Here is a 22,656-nt window from a genome sequence, read left to right on the forward strand (position 1 = left end):
AAGTCAGACAGGTCACAGGGCCATGACTTTTTGTCTACTGCCAGTGACTTGTCCATGACTTTTACTAAAAATACCCATGACTAAAAGGTAGCCTTAGTTATGGCATAAAGAAATGAAAGGTTATTCACTTGTAAGTGGAGCTCTTAGGCTTGGTCCACTCTTAAAAGTTACACTGACATAGCAACTTTGGTCAGGGACATGAAAAAACAACATCCCTGCTCCATAGAGCTCTGCCAACCTAACCTCAAGTGCAGATGCTGCTAAGTCAACAGAAAAATGCTTGCATTAGTTACCCCCATTTAGGGAGATGATGTTCCTGTACTGGCCACAAACACCTTCCATTGATGGTACACATTAAAATAAAGACTGAGAGACTGCTCTCTAAAACGAGCAACGGATTGGGCTCCGAAATCAAGAGTAAAAAGAAAAGGAGTACTTGTGGCACCTTAGAGACTAAGGGACTCTGAAATCAAGAGTGTAGGTTTGAATGTAGGTTGAATGGAGCTCACTGGGGCAGATTTAAGAGATCAGGAGTTACAGTAGTAACTCAGTTATGAGGTTGTTCATAACTCTGCACAAAACATTATGGTTCTTTCAAAAGTTTACAACTGAACGTTGACTTAGTAGAGCTTTGAAACTATCATGGGAAAGAAAAATGCTGCTTTTAACCAATTTAAATGAAATAAGCACTGAAAGTTTCCTTATCTTGTCAGGTTTGGTTGTTTTTTTGTTTTTTTTTTTTTAAACTTTTCCTTTATTTTCTTCGTAGTTTACGTTCAACACAGTACTGTACTGTATTTGCCTTGTGTGTGTGTGTGTGTGTGTGTGTGTGTGTGTGTGTGTGTGTGTGTGTGTGTGTGTGTGTGGTCTCTGTTGCTACCCAATTGCTTACTTCTGGTTCCAAATGAGATGTGTGGCAGACCCATCAGTTCATAACTCTGGTGTTCGTAAATCTGAGGTTTTACTGCTCGTCTTCCAAGCATATCAGGAAGCTGCTTACATCTGACAAGCCACATCCTTGTCCTCCTTTGTTAGGGTGCCGATAAGAATGTTAACACATAGGCAGCTAATGTGCCTTTCATGCTCACCTTTGTTGTCTCATCATTTCCTTGAGCTCCCCTCCACTGTCTTTCTACCAAAAGAAAAGGAGTACTTGTGGCACCTTAGACTAAAATTTATTTGAGCATAAGCTTTCGTGAGCTACAGCTCACTTCATCGGATGCATTCAGTGGAAAATACAGTGGGGAGATTTATATACACACACAAATGACAAAACCCATTGTTTTATGTTCTCTGTGTGCATATAAATTTCCCCACTGAATGCATCTGATGAAATGAGCTGTAGCTCACGAAAGCTTATGCTCCAATAAATTTGTTAGTCTCTAAGGTGCCACAAGTACTCCTTTTCTATTTGCGAATACAGACTAACATGGCTGCTACTCTGAAACCTGTCTTTCTACTAGCCACCCTCTCTCTGTTGCCTTCTACACAGACCAAGTTCTTTGGAGCAGGAGCCATCTGTTACATATTCACACAGCACCTAGCACAACGGGTCCATGGTTCATGACTGGGGCTCCTAGGCATTACTGCAATACAAATAATAATCTGACCATCTCCTTCTGAAACCCCTGGTCGGTCACAATAGGGATGAATATACATCCCTAAACAAAGAACAAGTCCCCAAGTTTTTGAGCTAACTCAATGCCCTTTTGACATCTTTAGGGTCTACTTTGTCGCTTTGAGGTTTGGGAGATAAGAATGGAAAATGGATGGGCTGGTTGAGATGGAATTCTGAAACCACACAAGAGGAATTTAGGGAGGTGATCTCCCAGCGTGCTGCAATGGCTAAAGAGCATGGAGGTGATTTCACCTCTGCATCCGGTGATGGTGAGACAGATACTGGAAACTGTGTCCAATTCTGGTGTGCACATTTTAAAAAGGATTTTTAAAAATTAGAGAGGGTATAGATAAAAAGCTAAACTGCACCTACATCAAATCCCAATTTGCCTTATGAAAAACTCACTGATTAATTCAAAAATAAACACACCTCCAGCTGTATTTTGCATGTGCAAGTTTTTCCTCCCCATGGTTTGTTTTCTTATTAGTTTATACCTGTTGACACGCATTTATTTCTGTGGCAACTACTTGTCAGAGGTAATTTGCATCTGGTTGAACTCTATAACCCACACAGAAAATGTCATTAACTTAGACTTAAAGCTGCTAAAGTGTATTCCCTTTTAAATGCTAATAATCAAAACTTAAATTAAGGCACTATTAACTACCAGAGCAACCTCAAGTTACATTTCTTGCCATCAAAAAGAAGCATCCACAATGTGTGTCCAACACTACCCACATTGCACTTGGTGTTGTGCAAGAAGAGAGGCATGATCCCAGTCCAGAAGGCTTCCGGGATACAAAAAATTAACATGCAGAAGTATTCAGACTCCTCACCTTCGTAAGTGCTCATTTACTTGTAGACAACTGATAAGGGAAACAGACAAGAAAAAAATTTATGGCTAGCAGAATTTAGGATAAGAAGGAAATTTATTAGGAACAATAAAAACTAATAATAGTATTGGTTCATTACTAGCTGGAAATGGTAGAACTGTCAATAATAATGCAGAAAAGGCAGAAAAGTGCAATAAATATTTCTGCTCTCTATCTGGGGAAAAATAGATGATTAGTTCATATCCAATGATGAAGTATTTTCTAGTCCAATAACTCAGGAGGATGTTAAACAGCAGCTACTGGACTTAGTCATTTTTAAATCAACATGTCCAAATAACTTGCATCCAAGGGTTTTAAGAGACAGCCAAGGAAATTTGAACCATTAATGCTGATTTTTAATAAGTCTTAGAATGTTAGACGTTAGTCTTAGATGTTTCAGAGTAGCAGCTATGTTAGTCTGTATCCACAAAAAGAAAAGGAGTACTTGGGGCACCTTAGAGACTAACGAATTTATTAGAGCATAAGCTTTTGTGAGCTATAGCCCACTTTATCGGAAGCATACAATGGAAAATATAGTGGGGAGATTTTATACACACAAACGACATGAAACAATGGGTGTTACCATGCAGATGGTAACAAAAGTGATCAGGAAAGGTGAGCTATTACCAGCAGGAGAGCGGGGGTGGGGGGGGTGGCGGCGGCGGCGAGACCTTTTGTAGTGATAATCAAGGTGGGCCATTTCCAGCAGTTTACAAGAACAAACAAGGGGAAATAGTTTTACTTTGTGTAATGACACATCCACTCCCAGTCTTTATTCAAGCCTAAGTTAATTGTATCCAGTTTGCAAATTAATTCCAATTCTGCAGTCTCTAGCTGGAGTCTGTTTTTGAAGTTTTTTTGTTGAAGAATTGCCACTTTTAAGTCTGTAATCGAGTGATCAAAGAGACCAGACCACACAAGAGATCCTCTTCCTGGACACTACAGTGATAATAAGCGACGGTCACATAAACACCACCCTATACCAGAAACCTACTGACCACTATTCCTATTTACATGCCTCCAGCTTTCATCCAGACCACACACAATCCATTGTCTACAGCCAAGCTCTACGATACAACCCCATCAGACAGAGACAAACACCTACAAGTTCTCTATCAAGTATTCTTACAACTACAATACCCACCTGCTGAAGTGAAGAAACAGATTGACAGAGCCAGAAGAGTACCCAGAAGTTACCTATTACAGGACAGGCCCAACAAAGAAAATAACAGAACGCCATCACTTATTAGCACCGTAGGGTCCAGGAAGTGGATGTCTTGTGTGGACTGGTCTCTTAGGTCTGTAATCAAATGACCAAAAAGTGGCAATTCAACAAAAAAACTTCAAAAACAGATTTCAACAAGAGACTGCTGAATTGGAATTAATTTGCAAACTGGATACAATTAACTTAGGCTTGAATAAAGACTGGGAGTGGATGGGTCATTACACAAAGTAAAAGCATTTCCCCTTGTTTATTTCCCCTCCTACTGTTCTTTTAAACTGCTGGAAACGGCCCACCTTGATTATCACTACAAAAGGTTCCCCCTCCCCCACTCCTGCTGGTAATAGCTCACCTTTCCTGATCACTCGTTACAGTCTGTATGGCAATACCCATTGTTTCATATCCACTGTGTATATAAAATCTCCCCACTATATTTTCCACTGTACGCATCCGATGAAGTGAGCTGTAACTTATGAAAGCTTATGTAAACTTATGCTCTAATAAATTTGTTAGTCTCTAAGGTGCCACAAATACTCCTTTTCTTTTTAGAACAACAAGGAAGTTCCATAAGATTAAAAGATAGCTAATGTTGTATCAATATTTAAAATGGGATTACCCAGGTAGTTATGGACCTTTCAGCCTGACTTCTATCCCAGGCAAAATAATAGAACAGTGGATATGGCACTCAAAGAATTATAGGAGAGTAATACAATATAATGAATGGCACTCAGCATGGGCTAATGGAAAATAAATCCTGTCAAACTAGACATACTGGATTGATAAAGGTAATGTTGATGTAACATATTTAGACTTCTGTATGGCATTTGACTTAGTACCACCCAGCATTTTGATTAAAAAACTTGAATAAAAGACCAATATGGCACATGTTAAATGCATTAAAAACTGGTTAACTGATCAGTCTCAAAATGGACTTTGTACGTGAGGAATCATCACTGAGCAGGTGGTGTTTCTAGTGGGGTCCTGCCACAATCAGTTCTTGGCTCTAGACGATTTAAAATTTTTATCAGTGACCCGAAAGAAAGCATAAAATAACCGATAAAGCTTGTAAATGATGCAAAGATTAGTGGAATGGTAAAGAAGGAAGAGCACAGAGTGATATGTATCAATGTGTGTTTTAATTAGACTTGGCAGAATTCACATTTTTATATAATTTTGACAGCTCATATTGAGGTTTCTTTTAAGTATTTGTTATTGATTTAACAACAGTTATTCAGTTGTGCGAAATTACAGATTTAAGCATTTTTTTCCTATTTACGTTTTCACAGTTGCCAGGAAGCATAGGAGGATCAGACAATAGTTATTTAGTAGATGTTGACTTTCAAATAATTTTGTAACCATTAACATACAAACTGTCATGTTAAAATATACAAAGTAAATTTCCTTAAATCAAACTAATAAGTTCTCAAGCAACATTTCTTATTTTGCCTAGCTGTAAATTTCAAATTATCAAAGAAAATAGTGCACGTGTGTGTAGCGAAATCTATGTTTACCGACATGTACTGATAAAAACCCAATCCTTCCAAGCCTAATTTTAATATAGCCAATTATGAACATATGCATCTAGGAACAAAGAATGTAGGCCTTACTTACAGGATGGGGGGCTAGCCTCAGAAGGAGTGAGGATGAAAGATTTGGTGTATTAGCGGATAATCAGCTGAACATGAGCTCCCAGAGTCGTGCTATGGCCAAGACTGCAAATGCAATCCTGGAGAAACAGAAGAATCTCAAGTAGGAAGAGGGGTTATTTTCATCTCTGTTTGGCACTGGTGCAACTACTACTGGAATACTGTGTCCAATTCTGATGTCCTATATAAATTGGAGGGTTCAGAGAAGAGCTACAAGAATGATTTAAAGTATGTTTTCTAATCCTTTTAATGAGAGACTCACAGAGCTCAATCTACTTATTTTACCAAAAAGAAGGTTAAGGGGTGACTTGATAATCTGTTATTACCTGTATGGGGAACACATTTGATAATGGGCTCTTCAGACTAACACACACAGCTAACAGGGTCCAATGGCTGGAAACTGAAGCTAGACACAGTCAGACTGTAAATAAAGATGCAAATGTTTAACAATGAAGGTGATTAACCACTGGAACTATTTATGTAGGACTGTGGTGGATTCTCCATCATTGGTGATTTTTAAAACACAATGGATATTTTTCCAAAATATCTGCTTTATTTCAACCATAGCTATTGAACCTGAAAACAGAAATTAATTCATAGAAGTTCTATGCCCTCTGCTATGCACATCAGACTAGATGACCACAATGGCCCCATTCTGGCCTTAAATTCTATTAATCCATTTCCACAATATAACTGACAATACACACATCCAAATCCTTAAGGCTTTGTGTTTGGGTGTAACTTCTAAATCCAATCCCAGTCTTCTGAGCAGTAATAAGGAAACAGTTTCTTTTCAGAAAACAATGGATAGCCAAAGAGGGCACCTTGTGTCAACAAAACATGGCAATTAAAATATTATTTGAACCCATTTGCACTGATAGATCAAACCAAAAGGAAAGTCTTGAGAGCAAACCACTTCCCATGGATCCGGAGCTGATTCAGGTGTGCTCCTCACCCATGGGTAGAGGCATCCCATGATCAGGATCTTCAAAGAAAGGGATGCAGAGAATATAACTTCCGTGCATACCTGGTCCAATTGCATTCTTTATTCTAATGATGACAGGATCTCTTGGAATCCACTTGTCCGTGCTGTCTCTGTTGGGTCAATACACAGATTTCAACCATCCTCAGAGGTGAACAAAGGTCAAGTCTGGCGTGTTGCACATACATGTTAACGTGTTCCAGAAGTTTCAGACACATTTTTTATTTGTTACTGGTTGCCTGTGAAGTTATTGTATGCTATCTATCATTGTGTGACATCTTTGTTGTGGCTGATAAGCCTTTTCCCTTGGAGTCGTATACTACTCCTATGAAGTCTATGCTTTCCTATTGAAGTCAGTGCAGATTTGTCCTTGCTGATCTTGACACCCAGGATGGCAAAGATGCATACAGACCTCTGGATAGAGTCTTTGACCTGTTGTGGAGACCAGCCTCAATCAGTCAGTCGTTCAAGTACAGGTATACCTGGACTAATTTTCTCCTTAGGTGCACCACCACCACGAGAACCTTGGTAAAGACTCCTGGAGTCATGGACAGACCAAAGGGTTGGATTGTGTACTGATAGTGAGATGTTCCTACCATGAATCACGGGAATTTTCTATGTGGCAGTAAACTTGAAAATAAGTAGGTAGAGAGCTAGAACCAGTCCATAGAATCCAATGAGGGGATGGTGGTGAACTTGAAGCAAATAAGGCCGAGAGACAGACCTAAAATGAATGCATCCGATGAAGTGAGCTGTAGCTCACGAAAGCTTATGCTCAAATAAATTTGTTAGTCTCTAAGGTGCCACAAGTACTCAGTTTCTTTAGGCCTAAAACGGGTTTTCCACCCACTATTCTTTGGAATCAAAAAATAACGGGCGCAGGAGTCTTCTCCTCTCAATTCCTGAGCAACTTATTCCACTGCTCCCAGTTGTAATAGGGAGTCAAATTCTTGTTGAAGCAGAGTCTCATGAGAAAAGTCCCTGAAAAGGGATGGGAAGGGAGTTGGAATAGTCTGAAAACTGTCTGGAATACCCCTTGTTCACAATCTTGAAGACCCACTTGTCCAAGTTAATCCCAGACCAAGCTTATTTGAAGTAAAGGCCATTGCCAAACAGAAAGAAAGGTGCTAGATCCACACATGGTCCATATGGGCTCTCGACTGTCCCATCAAATCTATTTCCTCAGCACTTGTCTATGCTGTGGGGCTATGGGGGATGAAGTTGATGAGTGCAACTAGTGGAACCATTGGCACTTCCTCAGTTGTTACAAAGAACCTTCTTGGCATCATTGCTGGGATCTGTACTTAAACAAGGATTGAGACCTCTGTAGGTGCTTTTTACACATCGGCTCTGGGACTCATCCCTGGGAAGCAGAGACTTGTTCTCGTGGCTTTTAACAAAGCGAGCACCTTGTCAGGGTCAGGGTTGAGGAGTCATTCCCTTGCAATGAAAGTGTGCCCCAAGAACCTCTTAATGCCAACTGGCAAGGGGCAAAGAGGGGTTACACAGTATCTTGAGCCTAATACGTACCTTCTAGTGCACCAAAGAATGTCATGTGAGGTCTCAGATGAAAGCCAATGTCACACATTTCACAATGATTTGATAATGTGTATGTACAGTATGTAAGGAGTTAAGTATACACACTGAAAATATGTTCTTGAAGTCTGTGTCAAGGTACTGGTCATCAGCAAAGGTGAAAACAGGTTTTCTGTCAGACAAGAAACGTTTATCCACCTATTCATTTACATGTAAATTAAGTATTGTCTCGTTCACAATGGGTCGCCAATCACCAATCTGAACTGAAAGTAAGTGAAAGAGCAGGGGGACTTCAGAAAACAACTATCGGAAAGAGAAAAATAGCGAGCTGGGGTGGGGGAGGAGAAAACCCTATGTGGAGATTTATTTCAAAGGTTTCCTCCTCTATATTTGGGAGACAGAGGATTGTTAAGGAAAAGTTAGCATATGTGACTCCATTTTGGTTTGGGCCCACCATTGTCTAAAAGCAAGCACATCATGCACCAGGAGGAGTGTTCCTTAGATACTGCATTCCTGTGAAAACTCTCCCCCTTGTCTGTTTTTTGTCTGTTCCTAACTCCCTGCCTCCTGGCCTTTTGATGTGGGCTTCCCATCCTGATAAGAAAAGTTACGGGTGCATTGCTTCAGGGCCATGGTGTATAGTTAAAGTAATAGTTTAGCATGGGGATTGTACCTAGCAGGGACAGGTGGAAGTTAAGGAAGAGGTTTGTCTATTGGCTAAGGTTTCCGATGCACGAGGGCAACATGCTTTGCTAAAAGGTATATAATCTTTGTATAACCTGCATTCGGGGTCCCCCTCTGACTAGCAGATGGGCACCACGCTCTAGCATAATAAACTTAGTATCTTTGGGAACTCTGCAGTTATGGACTTTGTTCGTGTGCCTCAGCCTAGATTCGAACTGTGCGTGACCTATCAGGTATAATTCGTAGCAGTTCCTGTGCGTGACCTATCTGGTATAATTCGTAACAGGATGATCAGGCACCCTTCACTGAGGAAGTAAAAGGGTAGCAATTTTGCTTCATGAAAGAGGGATCTCAACCAGGCTTGGCTGAAACCGCTGGAGAGAATTTCAGTTGAGGTACGTTTCTTTAGACAAGAAAATAACTTGTTAGTTAAGTTTAGTCTCTAGAAAGCATGTTATGATTTTGTTTTACACAACCATTTGCTTCCAGTATGCTTACTCATTATTACTGGAATCTCCATTCTTCGATAATGGATATATTTATAGTGAAAACAAGAATAAGTCTAAGTGGTAGGGTGTTAAGCCAAGTGATGGTCTTGAGTTGAACCTTACAAGAATGTGTGCACTGTTCCTGTAGGAATAGTAGGCCTGGTAATTCCATGAGTGTTCAGTGGATAAGGGGCTAGATGTTGCAGGGAATGATCCGAGTTTTCGGGGATTGGCATGCACTTATCACTAGCTGTACAGACAGAGCAAGACTTGCACGAGCCTAAAATGTAGTGCTTGTGCTACCAGAGGCTGACTGTTTCAAGGAACTGATCTCCAGCAGGCACAGACAAGACTGCTTCACGTTAAGAGCAGGTACTGTGGAGATACCTGGCTACCGCTAGGAAGCACCACAGGAAGGTCCTGGACCTCACAAGGCACACCTGACACCTATAGCTAGGAGGAGCATCTCATTGTCACCACAGATGTCAGACACAGCGGCAAGAAGTTTGGCAGATCCAGTTCTTCCTGGAGCACTATTCTGGCAGTAAGCTATCCTGTCAAGGTGGATTTTAGTTTCCCCGATGGTCATTGGTGAGCTTGTACATCAATTAATACAACTGGCCTCATAGAAGACAGACAGTATTTAGCAAGGAGCACCTGATAGCTGGCAACTCTAATTGTAAACTCACTCTCAAGTGTATTTTGCATCCAAAAAGGTCATAAGAACAGCCATACTAGGTCAAATCAATGATCCATCGAGCTCAGTGTCATTTGATAGTGACCAGTGCCAGATGCTTCAGAGGGAATGAACAGAACAGAGCAATTTCAAGTGATCCATACCATTGTCCAGTTTCTTCAGATCCTTTGCTCATGGGGTCACTCAGATCATTCCTGTGTGGCATGGATGATCAAAGATCCAAAGTGGAAAGTTGGAAAAAATACTCAAAACCCCTTTGCCTGTACCTGATACTTTTTTCCATATGCTTACAGAAGCAGCAAGGATAGACATGGGAATGACCTTAGCAGGCTCTAGAAGCCCTTCGTTAATGGGCAGTTCCATTCTGCCCAATTGAGAGGCTGACAAATGCCTAGCAGCTTGTGCTGCCTCTTCCTGGAGGATTCAAAGGAAAGGTCAACAAAGCGTCTGCCAGCCATCTGATCGGGTCTTAAAAGAATACATCTGCAGAGGGAATGAATGGATGCTTGATTGCATCAACCAGGGACAAAGTAGTTACTGGTGCTTTGAGTCTCCTCACTGAGCTCTTGCTCCACTACCGCTTGTTGAAGAGTTAGTACCGTGGCCAACCGTGGGAGGTATTTAGGTGAAGACTACCTTGATTGGATGTCATCTTGGCAGCTGGTTTCCTGAATGTATATTTATTCCTCAAAAGGGGCCCACTATGGGCCGGGCTGGCAGGAATAGCGAGGAGGATGTATACTAGTTAGGGGGCTCTTGAGCAGAGCTCGCTGATGTGCAGGTGCCTCTTGTGAATTCTTCTCTAGGAATCCCTCTAACTGTTGTTGTTAAATCAACAACAAATACTTAAAAGAAACCTCAATATTAGCTGTCAAAATTATTGCCTTTCAGTGGCCCATTGGGTTATCTGAAGAAGAGGTGGGTCACCGCCAGAAGAGGATGATCTGCTACGATCCTCCAAGGACACTGAGAAGGCCAAGTCCTCTTCCATGAGAGGGGCCCACTGTTCTGGGGAGAACTGCTCAGTCAGGACTATAGTGGATACCATTGGCACAGGAGATCGACTTGGTCTCTCCACTGCCTCCAGTGAATACCAGTGCACGTACAGGTTTCTGTTGGGCACTGATAACATGAAAGAACATGGAAGTGTTAGAAAGGTGTAAAGCACTCCTCAAGTCCCACACGTTTATGACACACCGAGTGACTCCAGAAGAAAGAACAGCAACAAGTCTAGCAGCTCTAGAACTCCAGAGCTCTGACTACCTTGCAAGCCCTGCCATTGAAAAGCTCAAAAAGAGGCTGAATAGCCATCTGTCTTGAGTGGTTTAAATAACAAATCCTCCATCTTTGCAGGGGTTAAGCTAGATGACCCTTGTGGCCCCTTCTAATCCTATGGTTCTATGATTGACACATTATGTGACCTAGGCCAAGTCAGAGCACCTCCGTTAGCTTCCATAGCCCGTTTTGTATATTGGAGATGCCTATATACCACTCAAAGAAGTTGCAAGACATGCTATTTCAGCGTTTTGAGAATCCTGAACAAGAAACATTATAGAAATGCCAAATACCTGGTCGCTCCGTTTCCTTGCATACACAAAGGAGCCTGACTCATTTAAAATGTAGCTCATTAAAGTTACCCTAATGAGATTGTCCCTCATGGAAAAGAGATGTTTCTTAGATCATTGTCTTCATAACATTGAAATATATGAGCCAGGACATAATCTAAAATAGGAGAGAACGCTGAAGTCAAATTTCAGAACTTCCCTCCTCACCACAGAGAAAGTTTAAGGCAAAGAGGGGAGGGGTTATAAAAAGAAGTGTAAAACCACACGGTACTGGTGCCTGTTTTACTAGAATATAGTGGTATTTTAGGTTATAAATTTGAGTGTCTTCAGGTTTACATTGTAGCAGTCTTGGATAGAATGGATTGATGTAATCCACATTTATGATTACAATACAATTTAAAGGAGTTTGTAAAATAAATATGTAATCCAAATGATCTCTTATTTCTTTGCTTTGTGAGTTTATCTGTTGTACGACTTCAGACTAAGTGCTGTATTTCCCTAGTTTTATTAAAGAACCCACTAAAAAGTTCAAGCCATCACAAAAGTTAAAGAAAAAATTGTCAACAATGAAAAAAACAAAATGTAAACTGTCCAACAATTTCAAAACTGAATTAAACTTTCAGTTAGTTTCATCGCATAGGCTAACAGTCAGTTAAACCCAATTCCGTTCTGACCCAGACTTCTAGATACAAAGGAGACAGATCATTAAACCAATGATCTAATACATACTAGGATAACAGACCATCAGTAAATAAATTCAGTACTGTGTGTACAAGAACTCCAACATAACTAGTCTTAAGTTGAAAAAGGAGGAGGACAGGCATTAGGGTGGCAGAATGCTGTAAAGCTTTACCAAAGAAAGCTTTAGTATTTTATACGCCCTATATGACAACTAGAGCATTCCCCAAAAGCAAAGTGTCCTCATCTGAGTACTACTGCAGTGACTACTGCATCATTCTGGACAAATACAGTCAAAGAAGAATCCAGAAAATAAGACTGGTATCTTGGAATACAAGGACATTAACTGGAAACAAAGTGTAGAGCTGGCTCAGACACATGAAAAGGAAAGTACAGATTGCCTGCATTCCAGAGACCAGTTGGAAGGAAGCAAAGGCAAGAGATACTGGTAATGGCTATAAGCTACTATACTTTGTGTTGAATAAGAAATTGTTATATAGTTTTGACAAAGGGATGCAGGAATGTGTAGTGGCTGTGGCTAGGATAAGTGACAGAATAATTCTCGTTCAGCTAGCTCTTGAGAATATGAATTAATGATGGAATAATATTGCAAGTAAAGTTCAAGAATGTGCAAAAAGCCTGTTTGGTAAAACAAAAGCAAGAGCCTTTCTTCCCTAGGGAAATCTGGTGGTGGAAACTTTGAAAGGCCGTGAAGGAAAACAAGTACTTTAACTTTGACAAACAATTTTCCAACAGCAGGATTTTCAGAAGTAATAAAACCCCAAAAAGATAGCAAAGAAAGAGGTGGCAACTGCGAAGGCTAAAGCCATAGAAGGTTCATATGCCCGCCTTGAAACGAAGGAGGGTGAGAAAAATATATGAATGCACAGACCTGCAACGAGAGACCTGAAGTCATTGATTGAAGTATTTCCACTTTCATCTTTAATGACTGAGATCAAGGAGAACCAGATTAAGGAATGGTGGATAAATTACTCTGAAAGGCTTATGAACGAAGAGAATCCAAAAGAACCATGCCATTCGACTTCGTAAAATACCTAGAGCAATGAGGCCCTCATCTTGATCAGGTACTATAATTCAAACAATAATCCCTAGAGTCTTGCATTAAATTTCTGAGGTGGGGAAAGTCAGGATCTAGGCCTTGTAGAGATACAACACATTTCACAGAACGCATGAACAGGGGAAAGAAAAAGGAAATCTACTATGGAACTATAGTTGGCTGTAACTGCTATGAAGAAATCTGTACCAGGTAGATCCCACAGAACCAAGAACATGGATGTTACCATTACTTAAGTTTACAGAGAAAAAAATCACCTTCAGAGCACCATGATTTTGGCCAAGGAAACTACAATACTATATCCATGTCTTTGAACAGAACTTTGTGTCTTACACATTACTTTATCTGCCTGGTCACTTCTATCTTGCTCAGACATTCCTATTCACCTCTTTAACAATATCTTGTAGCACAGCATCAAAAGAAAAAATATTTCTAGTTTATTAGAGTTTAAGATACCTTTTAAGTCACACTTTTAAAATATTCAACAGAGATGATGATTCTGAACATTAGAGAGACTAGGTGGGTGAGTGAGCATCTTTTACTGGGCCAACTCCTGTTGGCAAAAATGACAAGCTTACGGTCACACCATCTGGAATGGCTAATGACTACCAGTGCCAATCTCAGGTCAGACTATCAAAAGCAGGGCAGACACCCCAAACTGGCAGTATGTTCTATAATTAGTTAGAATGAGATTTCATGAAGGTAATTGAAGTCACAGATTCCGTAACTTTCATAGACCTCTGGGACATTTTCCACTTCAGTCCTGGGACACCCGGAGCCATCAGCCACCACAGGGGCACCTGGAGCTCTGAGTCACTGGGGGTGCAGAGGGGACCCCATTGTGGCAGCAGGTGGTGGACACACACACACACACACACACACACACACACACACACACACACCCTCCCACAGCAGAGCTCTGGCTCTCTTCCTCTCACCTCCACTAGCCTTCCTTCTCCACGTGCGGCCATGTCTTTTCACAATAAAATCTTCCCATCTCTTTGGAGGTCAGCCGAATGGTTGTTTCGGTTCCTGTGGGTACCAGTCGGCGACAGCTGCTGTCAATCAATTGTCAGTGAGCCTCGCTATACGCCTGCTCTCAACAACGACGTCCTGCGCTCCGCTTTGCTTTCTGATCACTTCACTGGGGACTCGGTCGCAGATTGAAATTCCCAGAATTCTTTTTTTCCAATCGCCCTCTCCATGACAGAGGGTTGCTGCTCTTCTGTCTTCGTCAGTGCCCATGTTTCACTGCCGTACAACATTGCTGTCAGTACTGTCGAGTTGAAGAGGCTGGCACATGTTGCATTGTTGATTTTTCCTTGGAGGACATCCTTAATAGAATTGAATGGCACCAACCTTCTTGCTTTCTTCATGAAAGTTCGCCTTCCTGATCATGGCGCATGTTAATTTCTTGGCACAAATAGATATATTGCTCAACTTCTTTTATCCGTCCAGTATGCCTGCTCTCACACGTCTACACATTGTTCACCAAAATAAGAAACAGACTCTCAGAGTCTGGACGAGCAGCAGCCGAGAGAGCAGGCAGGCTTTTGAAGGAATTTCAGCACAATGGACCATATTTTCCCTATAAACCAGCTATTGGAATGCTCAAGGAAATACAAATTCCCTTTATGTATTGCCTTCGTCAACTATGAAAAAGCATTCAACAGCGTAGAGATCAATGCAGTGTTGAAAGGTCTTGCAGAGCAGGGCATCAACAAACTATATCCAACTATTAAAGGAAGCAAATTCTGACTGCACTACAGATATAACTTTATTTGATACTCCCCTTCACACCCCAGTTAAGAAAGGTGTGAAACAAGGAGACACTGTTTCACCAAAACTCTTCACAGCCTGCCTCAAAATGGTAATGAGGCAGTTGAATTGGAAGGGTGGAATCAACATCAACGGAGAGCAGTTAAACCATCTCAGATTCATGGAATATATTGTGTTGATCACCAAAAATACTATCAAACTACAGAAAATGCTGCAAGAACTCCACACAAAAAGCAGCCAAGTCAGACTGAAAATAGACTGCATAAATTTAGTTTTGGAGCGGTTAGATCTCTTGCCAAAAGCCCCCCTCTCTTATTTTTAATAAAAGTCACAGACAGATCATAGGCTTCCATGAATTTTTGTTTATTGGCCACAATCTGTTTGAGATTTTTACTAAAAGTATCAGTGACAAAAATCTTAATTTTATTAGATCTCACCAACCCAGTACCAAATGTGAATGCCCACAGTACTACAATAAGCGTATAACAGAGTCACAGACAGTTCCCTTAAACACTCCAGTCTCTTATTTCCAAACAAGCTGAACTCAGTCATAGTTTGACATATATTTGTATGGGCAGCTCCAATCAGGTCAATGGGGCCATGAGTGGGAGGGAAAATTCTGTGCCTGCTCAAGGCTTGCAGTTGGGGGGGTGGGTTAACACCCCAAAAATTCTAGGTTACTCCCAGTACCAAGAGACCAGTCACTCATCCAGGTTGAGTTGCATCCTAGATCTCACACTAAAGACAATGCTGGTAGCCCATTCTATAGAAAACTAACTAAAGGTTTGGTTTCAGAGTAGCAGCCGTGTTAGTCTGTATTCGCAAAAAGAAAAGGAGTACTTGTGGCACCTTAGAGATGAACAAATTTATTTGAGCATAAGCTTTCATGAGCTACAGTTCACTTCACTGGATGCATTCAGTGGAAAAAACTAAAGGTTTGTTAGCTAAGAAAAAGAAATGAGAGTTATTGAGAGGTTAAAGCAGATAAAATATGTACAGGGGAGTCACAGTTTATAATACCCAAATGGTAGCACAGATGTAGTAATCTAAGAGTCTCTCAGGGCTACCCAGAATAACTCTGGGGATCTCTGAATTCTTGTTCAGTTATTTTGCCCTTTTAGAATCGAAACAGTCCAAAGAGGAAGGATTTTCCTTCGTATCAATACTTATATTAATTCTCTTAGAACAATCTGACAGGACAGCTATCATGTGATTTCTCCTCCTTCTTTGATGGCTGTGAGAGGGGAATGCTTTTAGAGTCTTTGAACTCTGAATGCTCTACAAAATGACCACTTGCTTTGAAGTGCCTGAGATGCATTACCTTTCTAATAAAAGAGTCTTTCATTTGCATTACACAAGGCTTTTTCACATTTGGAGGGTCATTTAGATACAGGGGGTCATATACAACGCAAAATATTAAGACACAAAAAGTGAAAACAGTGCCGGCAAAATTTCATTAATTCTATTAAGTTTAAACACCAAAACCATGCACATACATTTTACAGCCTCTTTTGATCTTCTGCTAATACACAAATGAATTGGCCTGACTCCCAGCTGTGAGTTTGTCAGTTTTCAGCCGACCCTACAATTTTGATCAGAGCTGCCATCAGCCTTACACTTACACAGAGCTCTTCAGATTCCTCAGACCCAGAGTCTGTCATCTTCCCTTCTTCTTTCTGGGAAACAGGTTTCAGAGTAGCAGCCGTGTTAGTCTGTTTCCGCAAAAAGAAAAAGGAGTACTTGTGGCACCTTACAGACTAACCAATTTATTTGAGCATAAGCTTTCGTGAGCTACAGCTCACTTCATCGGATGCATCCGATGAAGTGAGCTGTAGTTCACGAAAGCTTATGCTCAAATAAATTGGTTAGTCTCTACGGTGCCACAAGTACTCCTTTTTCTTTCTGATAAGTCTGTAACACTATCTTATGCTTGTAGAAACTGGCATAAAAATGACCAGTGACTGGAGCCAGAAGTTCAATTGCTACATGAGCCGAAGTCACAATCACCAGGAAAATGACCTTCAATTTTAGAAACTTACACTCATAGGAAGAGTGATTCAAAATTAGCTTTTACGGTAACTCCACACTTAAAGTCGTCCCGGTTAACATTGTTTCGTTGTTACAATGCTGATCACTTAGGGAACATGCTCATTTCAAGTTGTGCAATGCTCCCTTATAACATCATTTGGTAGCCACCTGCTTTGTCCACTGCTTGCAGGAAGAGCAGCCAGTTGCAGCTAGCTGGTGGGGGGCTTGGAACCAGGGTGGACCGGCAGCCCCCCATCAGCTCCCCATTCCCTGGGCAGCAGCCGCCCAGCAGGCTATCAATTGCCAGCAGTTCAGCTGTCCCTCCCCCAATTGCCATGTGCTGCTCCTGCCCTCTACCTTGGAGCTGCTCCCTGGAGCCTCCTGCTTGCTGTGCAGGGGTGGAAGAGGGGGTTGTCAGGGTGTTCCCCTCCCCCCTGCTCCTGCACCCCAATTATCCCATTTCCATAGAGCAGGGGGGACACATGACAGGGCTCAGGACGGAGGGAGCTTCCTGGCAGCAGCTGCCATCTCAGCTTGCTGATTAACTTAAAAAGGCAATGTACTAATGAGTGGGGTCAGCGTACTTAAAGGAGCAATGTGCATTTCTCTCTCTCACACAGGATGTATGTCTCTGTCTCCCCTCCCTCCATTCGTGCTGCCTTGTAGAGTTTAAGACTACATTAACAAGTTAACCCTTGAGGGCTCAGCAATTGCTAGTTCATCATTTAGCTGTAAGGCATTCCCTGGGAAATATCCCACCCTCTGACTTCATCACCTCAACCAAGCCTCACAATAATCATCACTTCACAATCAAGCATCACAGTATTAAATTGTTTAAAACTTGTACTGTGTGCGTGTATATATATATATATGTGTGGAGAGAAAAAGAGAGAGAGAGAGACTTGTCTGGTGAAAAACCATTTCCCTGGAACCTAACCCCCCATATTTACATTAATTCTTTATGGGGAACTTGGATTTGCTTAACATCATTTCGCTTAAAGTTGCATTTTTCAGGAACATAACTATAACATTAAGCGAGGAGTTACTGTATCTGCTTTGCCAGACTCAGTAGCATCGCACAGCACAGGGGGCTTTTTAAATTAACATATTTAAAAGCCTCTAGACCCAAATCAACTGGAAAAGAGACTGATGAGACACTAGTCTAAATTTTGACTAGTCCACAACAGGATGCCACTGATATAGCAACCAAATGAATACAGATAAAGATAGTTCACAAGTTCAGCTCAGACAGGTGAAGGTTTCTGCAAGGACCAAGGAAAGGTTGCGTCCTTTCCTGTGAAGTCTTTGCCCTTGTACGCCTTCATAGTAAACATTTCCCAAGAGAGTTTTCCAGCTCCTCAGAGTCTACTGCAGCTCTCAGCACCGTGATCTTCTATCTGCCTCTCCCAAAGGGGCTGAGATGAGGGGGCCTGGAGCATTGACAGAGCTTCAAAAATAGTCACCGATACTGGCTGGGGCCAAAACCGTTGTTACAAAAGGCACATAGGGCTCCATCACAGAGGCCACAACTCTGCCACACTGGCAGCACTAACTCTAAGGGCCAGATCAAGAGCCTCAGTACAAAGCACTCCAGCTACACCTAGAAACTACTGCTGATTAAGTAAGGAAGAGAGATTACTTGAAGCCAGTCTGACCATCAAGCCTGTTCCGATAGCCAGAATCCCTGTCTCTCTCTATGCTTTAGCACATGAATGCAGCAGGAGAAAATCCAAAGGTCCCAAAAGAGAATAGTGTGAAGTGAAGAGCTTCAAAGGGGGTGCATCAAGGAGCTACTCACCCTCTTGGCACCTCCAGTCTTTTTGGCCCAACAGAATAAGAAATTAAAAGCCAGCCTGAAAATCTGGTAAGTGGTATAATCCACCCTCAGAAAGTGAAAAATTACAATTTAATATGAGACAACAGCTATGATGTAAGATGGTGATAAACTAATGCGTGATCTTAGGACCCCATTATCGTGCAAGGTGCTGTACAAAAACATGGCAGGGACCGTCTTTTAGTTCTGAAGAGACAACAGATGGAGACAGGCGGACGGGGAAGCACACAGAAACATTGAGACAATACTGGTTATAGACAGTAGTCACAGCATGCTAGCAGCCTAACAGTTGTCAAATTTTTGTAGCCAATTCGGAAAAAAAATACTACTCGTTCATTACAGCCAACTATGTATGCTGTAGGTTTCAGAGTAGCAGCCGTGTTAGTCTGTATTCGCAAAAAAGAAAAGGAGGACTTGTGGCACCTTAGAGACTAAAATTTATTTGAGCATAAGCTTCCGTGAGCTACATGATGCATCCGATGAAGTGAGCTGTAGCTCACGAAAGCTTATGCTCAAATAAATTTGTTAGTCTCTAAGGTGCCACAAGTACTCCTCATGTATGTTGTATTACAGCAGCAGAACTACAGTTAATTACAGCAACAAGTCCTTAAAATTAATCCTGTTTTTCAGTGGTTAATACCATTACTGTTTTAATGTGCACCCAGTTGAACTATAAAAAGCAACTAAATTATTTTTTTTCTGCTTCAAGGGTTTGCCCAATTACAGTGAAGAGCAACCCTCTCCCACTCCAGTTTCCTCTGCCTCACCTTTAATATTTTCATATCTGGAAAGTTTCCATCATCTTTAAATGGTCTGGGGTCATGATGGCCTTTGTATTTAGACATTTTAACACCTTCACCCTGCAAACATTTATGGACATGCTTAACTAAATGTATGCAGGACTAGGGCTTTACTTTCCATGCCACCTCCAACCCTTCCTTAAATTACTGGGTTTCAGAGTAGCAGCCGTGTTAGTCTGTATTCACAAAAAGAAAAGGAGTACTTGTGGCACCTTAGAGACTAACAAATTTATCTGAGCATAAGCTTTCGTGAGCTACAGCTCACTTCATCGGATGCATCCGATGAAAGTGAGCTGTAGCTCACGAAAGCTTATGCTCAGATAAATTTGTTAGTCTCCAAGGTGCCACAAGTACCCCTTTTCTTTTAAATTACTGGGGAAGCTTTCCGTTTTAAATACTGCATTAACATTCAGAGAGATTTAAAAAAAAAAAAAACTGGTTCTGAGATCAAATTTAGAGGTTTGTGTTTTCTGAATATTTTTGTGATGCCTTGTTATTTTGAGAGAGATGTGAAGCCAAATTTAACACCTAATTTTCATATCTAATATTGCCACAATGAAAGATCATAGGAGAGATATCATGCTACATTTACATAAGGATCAAATACCGTCAATAGTGTCTTGAACAGCATATGAATCAAAGGGTCTGATAAGAGTGCACAAAATTGTCACATACAAAATAGAAAGAAAATATGAATATTTTGGCACCTCTCTGGAACTTCAGCAAAAAGGTAGTCGATTAAGTGCATACAGAGTGCTTCTTTCACAAGGCATGAGACCACCACCTTATACTGTTACCAGCTCAGGAAGTGAGCAAGCTATTGAGCTCAGAAACCCAAATTCAGATGAAATTTACGTTTAGAATGAATTGCGAGGCCAACCAAGGTTTGTTTTCCTTTAAGCAGAAACAACAGGGTGCATGGAGATAGGTGTGTCTTAGTTCATTATTGCTGAGCTATCACAATGATTATTGCTACTCATATAGATTTTTGTTTATTTTAGTTTTTATTAATCCAATTACTGCCACAAGGAAATTAAATGAAAAAGCTTTTTAATGAAATGATGTCAGGTGTTGACACAAGGGAACAGTGACAAGGAAATCCAGAGTTAAGAGTGCCAATCATCTTTCTCTTATTTCAAGGTTGGTATATTTCCTATCAATTTAGCAGAACTGAGCCATCTGTACTTTGTTACCTAGGCACAATAAAGTGATCTGTGAGAGCTATTTTCCAGCAGTTTAAACTAGTGACCAGGAATCAGGAAGTCCTACACTCTAATCCCAACATACAGGGGCTGTCATTGAAGTCGTGACAAGAGAATTTCACGCCTCTGCCTCAGTTTTTCCTTCTATAACATAAGGGGAAATAGAAAAGGAGTACTTGTGGCACCTTAGAGACTAACAAATTTATTAGAGCATAAGCTTTCGTGAGCTACAGCTCACTTCATCGGATGCTTATGCTCTAGAGACTAACAAATTTATTTGAGCATAAGCATCCGATGAAGTGAGCTGTAGCTCACGAAAGCTTATGCTCAAATAAATTTGTTAGTCTCTAAGGTGCCACAAGTCCTCCTTTTCTTTTTGCGAATACAGACTAACACGGCTGCTACTCTGAAACCTGTCATAAGGGGAAATAGTTGGTTTTCTACCTCTCTAATCAATTAATCTTCACAGTAGCTCAATATTTGTGACATGCTTCTAACTGTGCTTAGATAGGACACTGATGGGGCCCTAGAACTACTAAAGATTTCAGGGCAGCGTCAGCAGTCACTCTAAATTCCCTTGGTTTAACCAGAGTACATTCAATCCCCTAACATTTTAGAGTTTCACCTTATGTTTATTTTAAACACTGTGGAAATAACGTGCCCCTCTCTTGACCAAACGTACCTTCAATCGAAAGTAACACTCTGGTGAGGCAAAGACTTTTCTGCATTTCTGTTCTGTCCTAGGTGGACAGAGTTAGGTACAAGCACCCAGTGTTTAGACGGTAAGACACAAGAAAGAAAGAAGCATACTGAAAAGTACAACCACAAATAAAAAAAAAAAAAAACAACAACAACAACGGATCGTTACTACCAAGATAGAAAACTTTCTATGCAAATAAGAATCACTAACCACACCATCCCGCAGACTAGCGGAGCAAACCTTATTGTATGAAATCACCACACACCACTCAATGGAAGAACAGCTACAAAAAAGAATCCATGTGTTACATAATCACTGGACGTGCCAGTTCAGAGATGGGTCTTAAACTGCAACATACAGCACGTAGGCAGAGACGCAGTTGAAACCAGCTGCCAAGGAGCTCTCGCTAATTAGCGATTATAGCCATCGGTTATGCATAACAGCTACTGTCCAAAACGACGCTTAGGCGATGTACAAGCAACAGGAGGCAGGCTCCCTACACCAAGGCGTTCACACACGAGGGTGGTGGCGCCGCTTTTAAGCTTCGGGCGCAGCTTGCCCGTTTCTAATGCCCCGGCGCCGCTCGGGAAGCCGCTGGAAGCAGAGGCACCCACGGAAGGCTACGGCCCGGGCCGCTCAGCCTCTCGGCGCCCCGCGCTGCGGAACTCTGCACCCGGACCGTCCCTCCCCCGCGCACGGCGCTGGGCAGGGGGCCATGGCCGGAGCCGCGCCCAGCCTCGCAGAGCCCTTGGCGCAGGCAGGGCCTCGAGCTCCCCGCCCCTGGGGGCAGCTCGCTGGGGGGCCGCCCCCCGCCCAGCCTCGGCGGAGCGGGCAGGTGGGTCAGCGCCCCGCGAACAGACGCCGCGAGACCGCGGGCGGGGGGAGGCCCCCAGCGCAGCGGGGAACCGAGCGGGGCAGGTCCGCGAGCCCGGTGGCAGCGCGGACTCACCTCGCACGCAGAGCAGGGACATGGCGCGGGCCCCGCGCGGCTCCCCTCAGCCGGGCCCGCCTCAGCTCGCTCCCCGCGCTCTCCTCATGCCCCCGCCCGGGCACGGCGGCTCCGGACCGTCCGCAGCGCCGCCTCCCCTCCGGCCGGGGCGCGGCGAGTCAAGGCGCGGAGCGGGGCCGGGCGGACGGCGGCGCCATGACCCGGGGGAGGGCCGCCCGGGGCCGCGGGGACGGTCGCCGGCTCTACGGGGCAGCGCCGCGGCCAATCCCGGCCCGAGGGGGCGGGGCTTGGACAGGTGAGTCGC

At 42.4% G+C, this 22,656-nt stretch overlaps 1 protein-coding gene and 1 long non-coding RNA gene across 8 annotated transcripts in view; both read right to left on the reverse strand.

Moving 5' to 3' along the window:
- The window catches only part of UNC13B (unc-13 homolog B), a 389,750-nt gene extending 367,146 nt beyond the window's left edge, over positions 1–22,604 (reverse strand). The window contains exon 1 of one of the 7 annotated variants that reach the window (XM_043514555.1): positions 22,353–22,604. In XM_043514555.1, the coding sequence (XP_043370490.1) occupies positions 22,353–22,374 (22 nt within the window). In that variant the 5' untranslated portion in view covers positions 22,375–22,604. The remainder of the gene's footprint in view (positions 1–22,352) is intronic. The other 6 variants (XM_043514556.1, XM_043514557.1, XM_038403963.2 and 3 more) reach the window with 6 other exon arrangements.
- LOC122460204 lies at positions 855–2,751 on the reverse strand. The gene is made up of 2 exons (XR_006281340.1): positions 1,449–2,751; positions 855–1,124 (listed from the first exon to the last, which is right to left on the reverse strand). It is a non-coding gene; the product is annotated as an uncharacterized LOC122460204 (long non-coding RNA).
- Positions 22,605–22,656: the final 52 nt, after the last annotated feature.

Source organism: Dermochelys coriacea, chromosome 5 (genome assembly GCF_009764565.3).
Source record: "Dermochelys coriacea isolate rDerCor1 chromosome 5, rDerCor1.pri.v4, whole genome shotgun sequence".
In the NCBI taxonomy this organism is placed as follows: Eukaryota; Metazoa; Chordata; order Testudines; family Dermochelyidae; genus Dermochelys; species Dermochelys coriacea.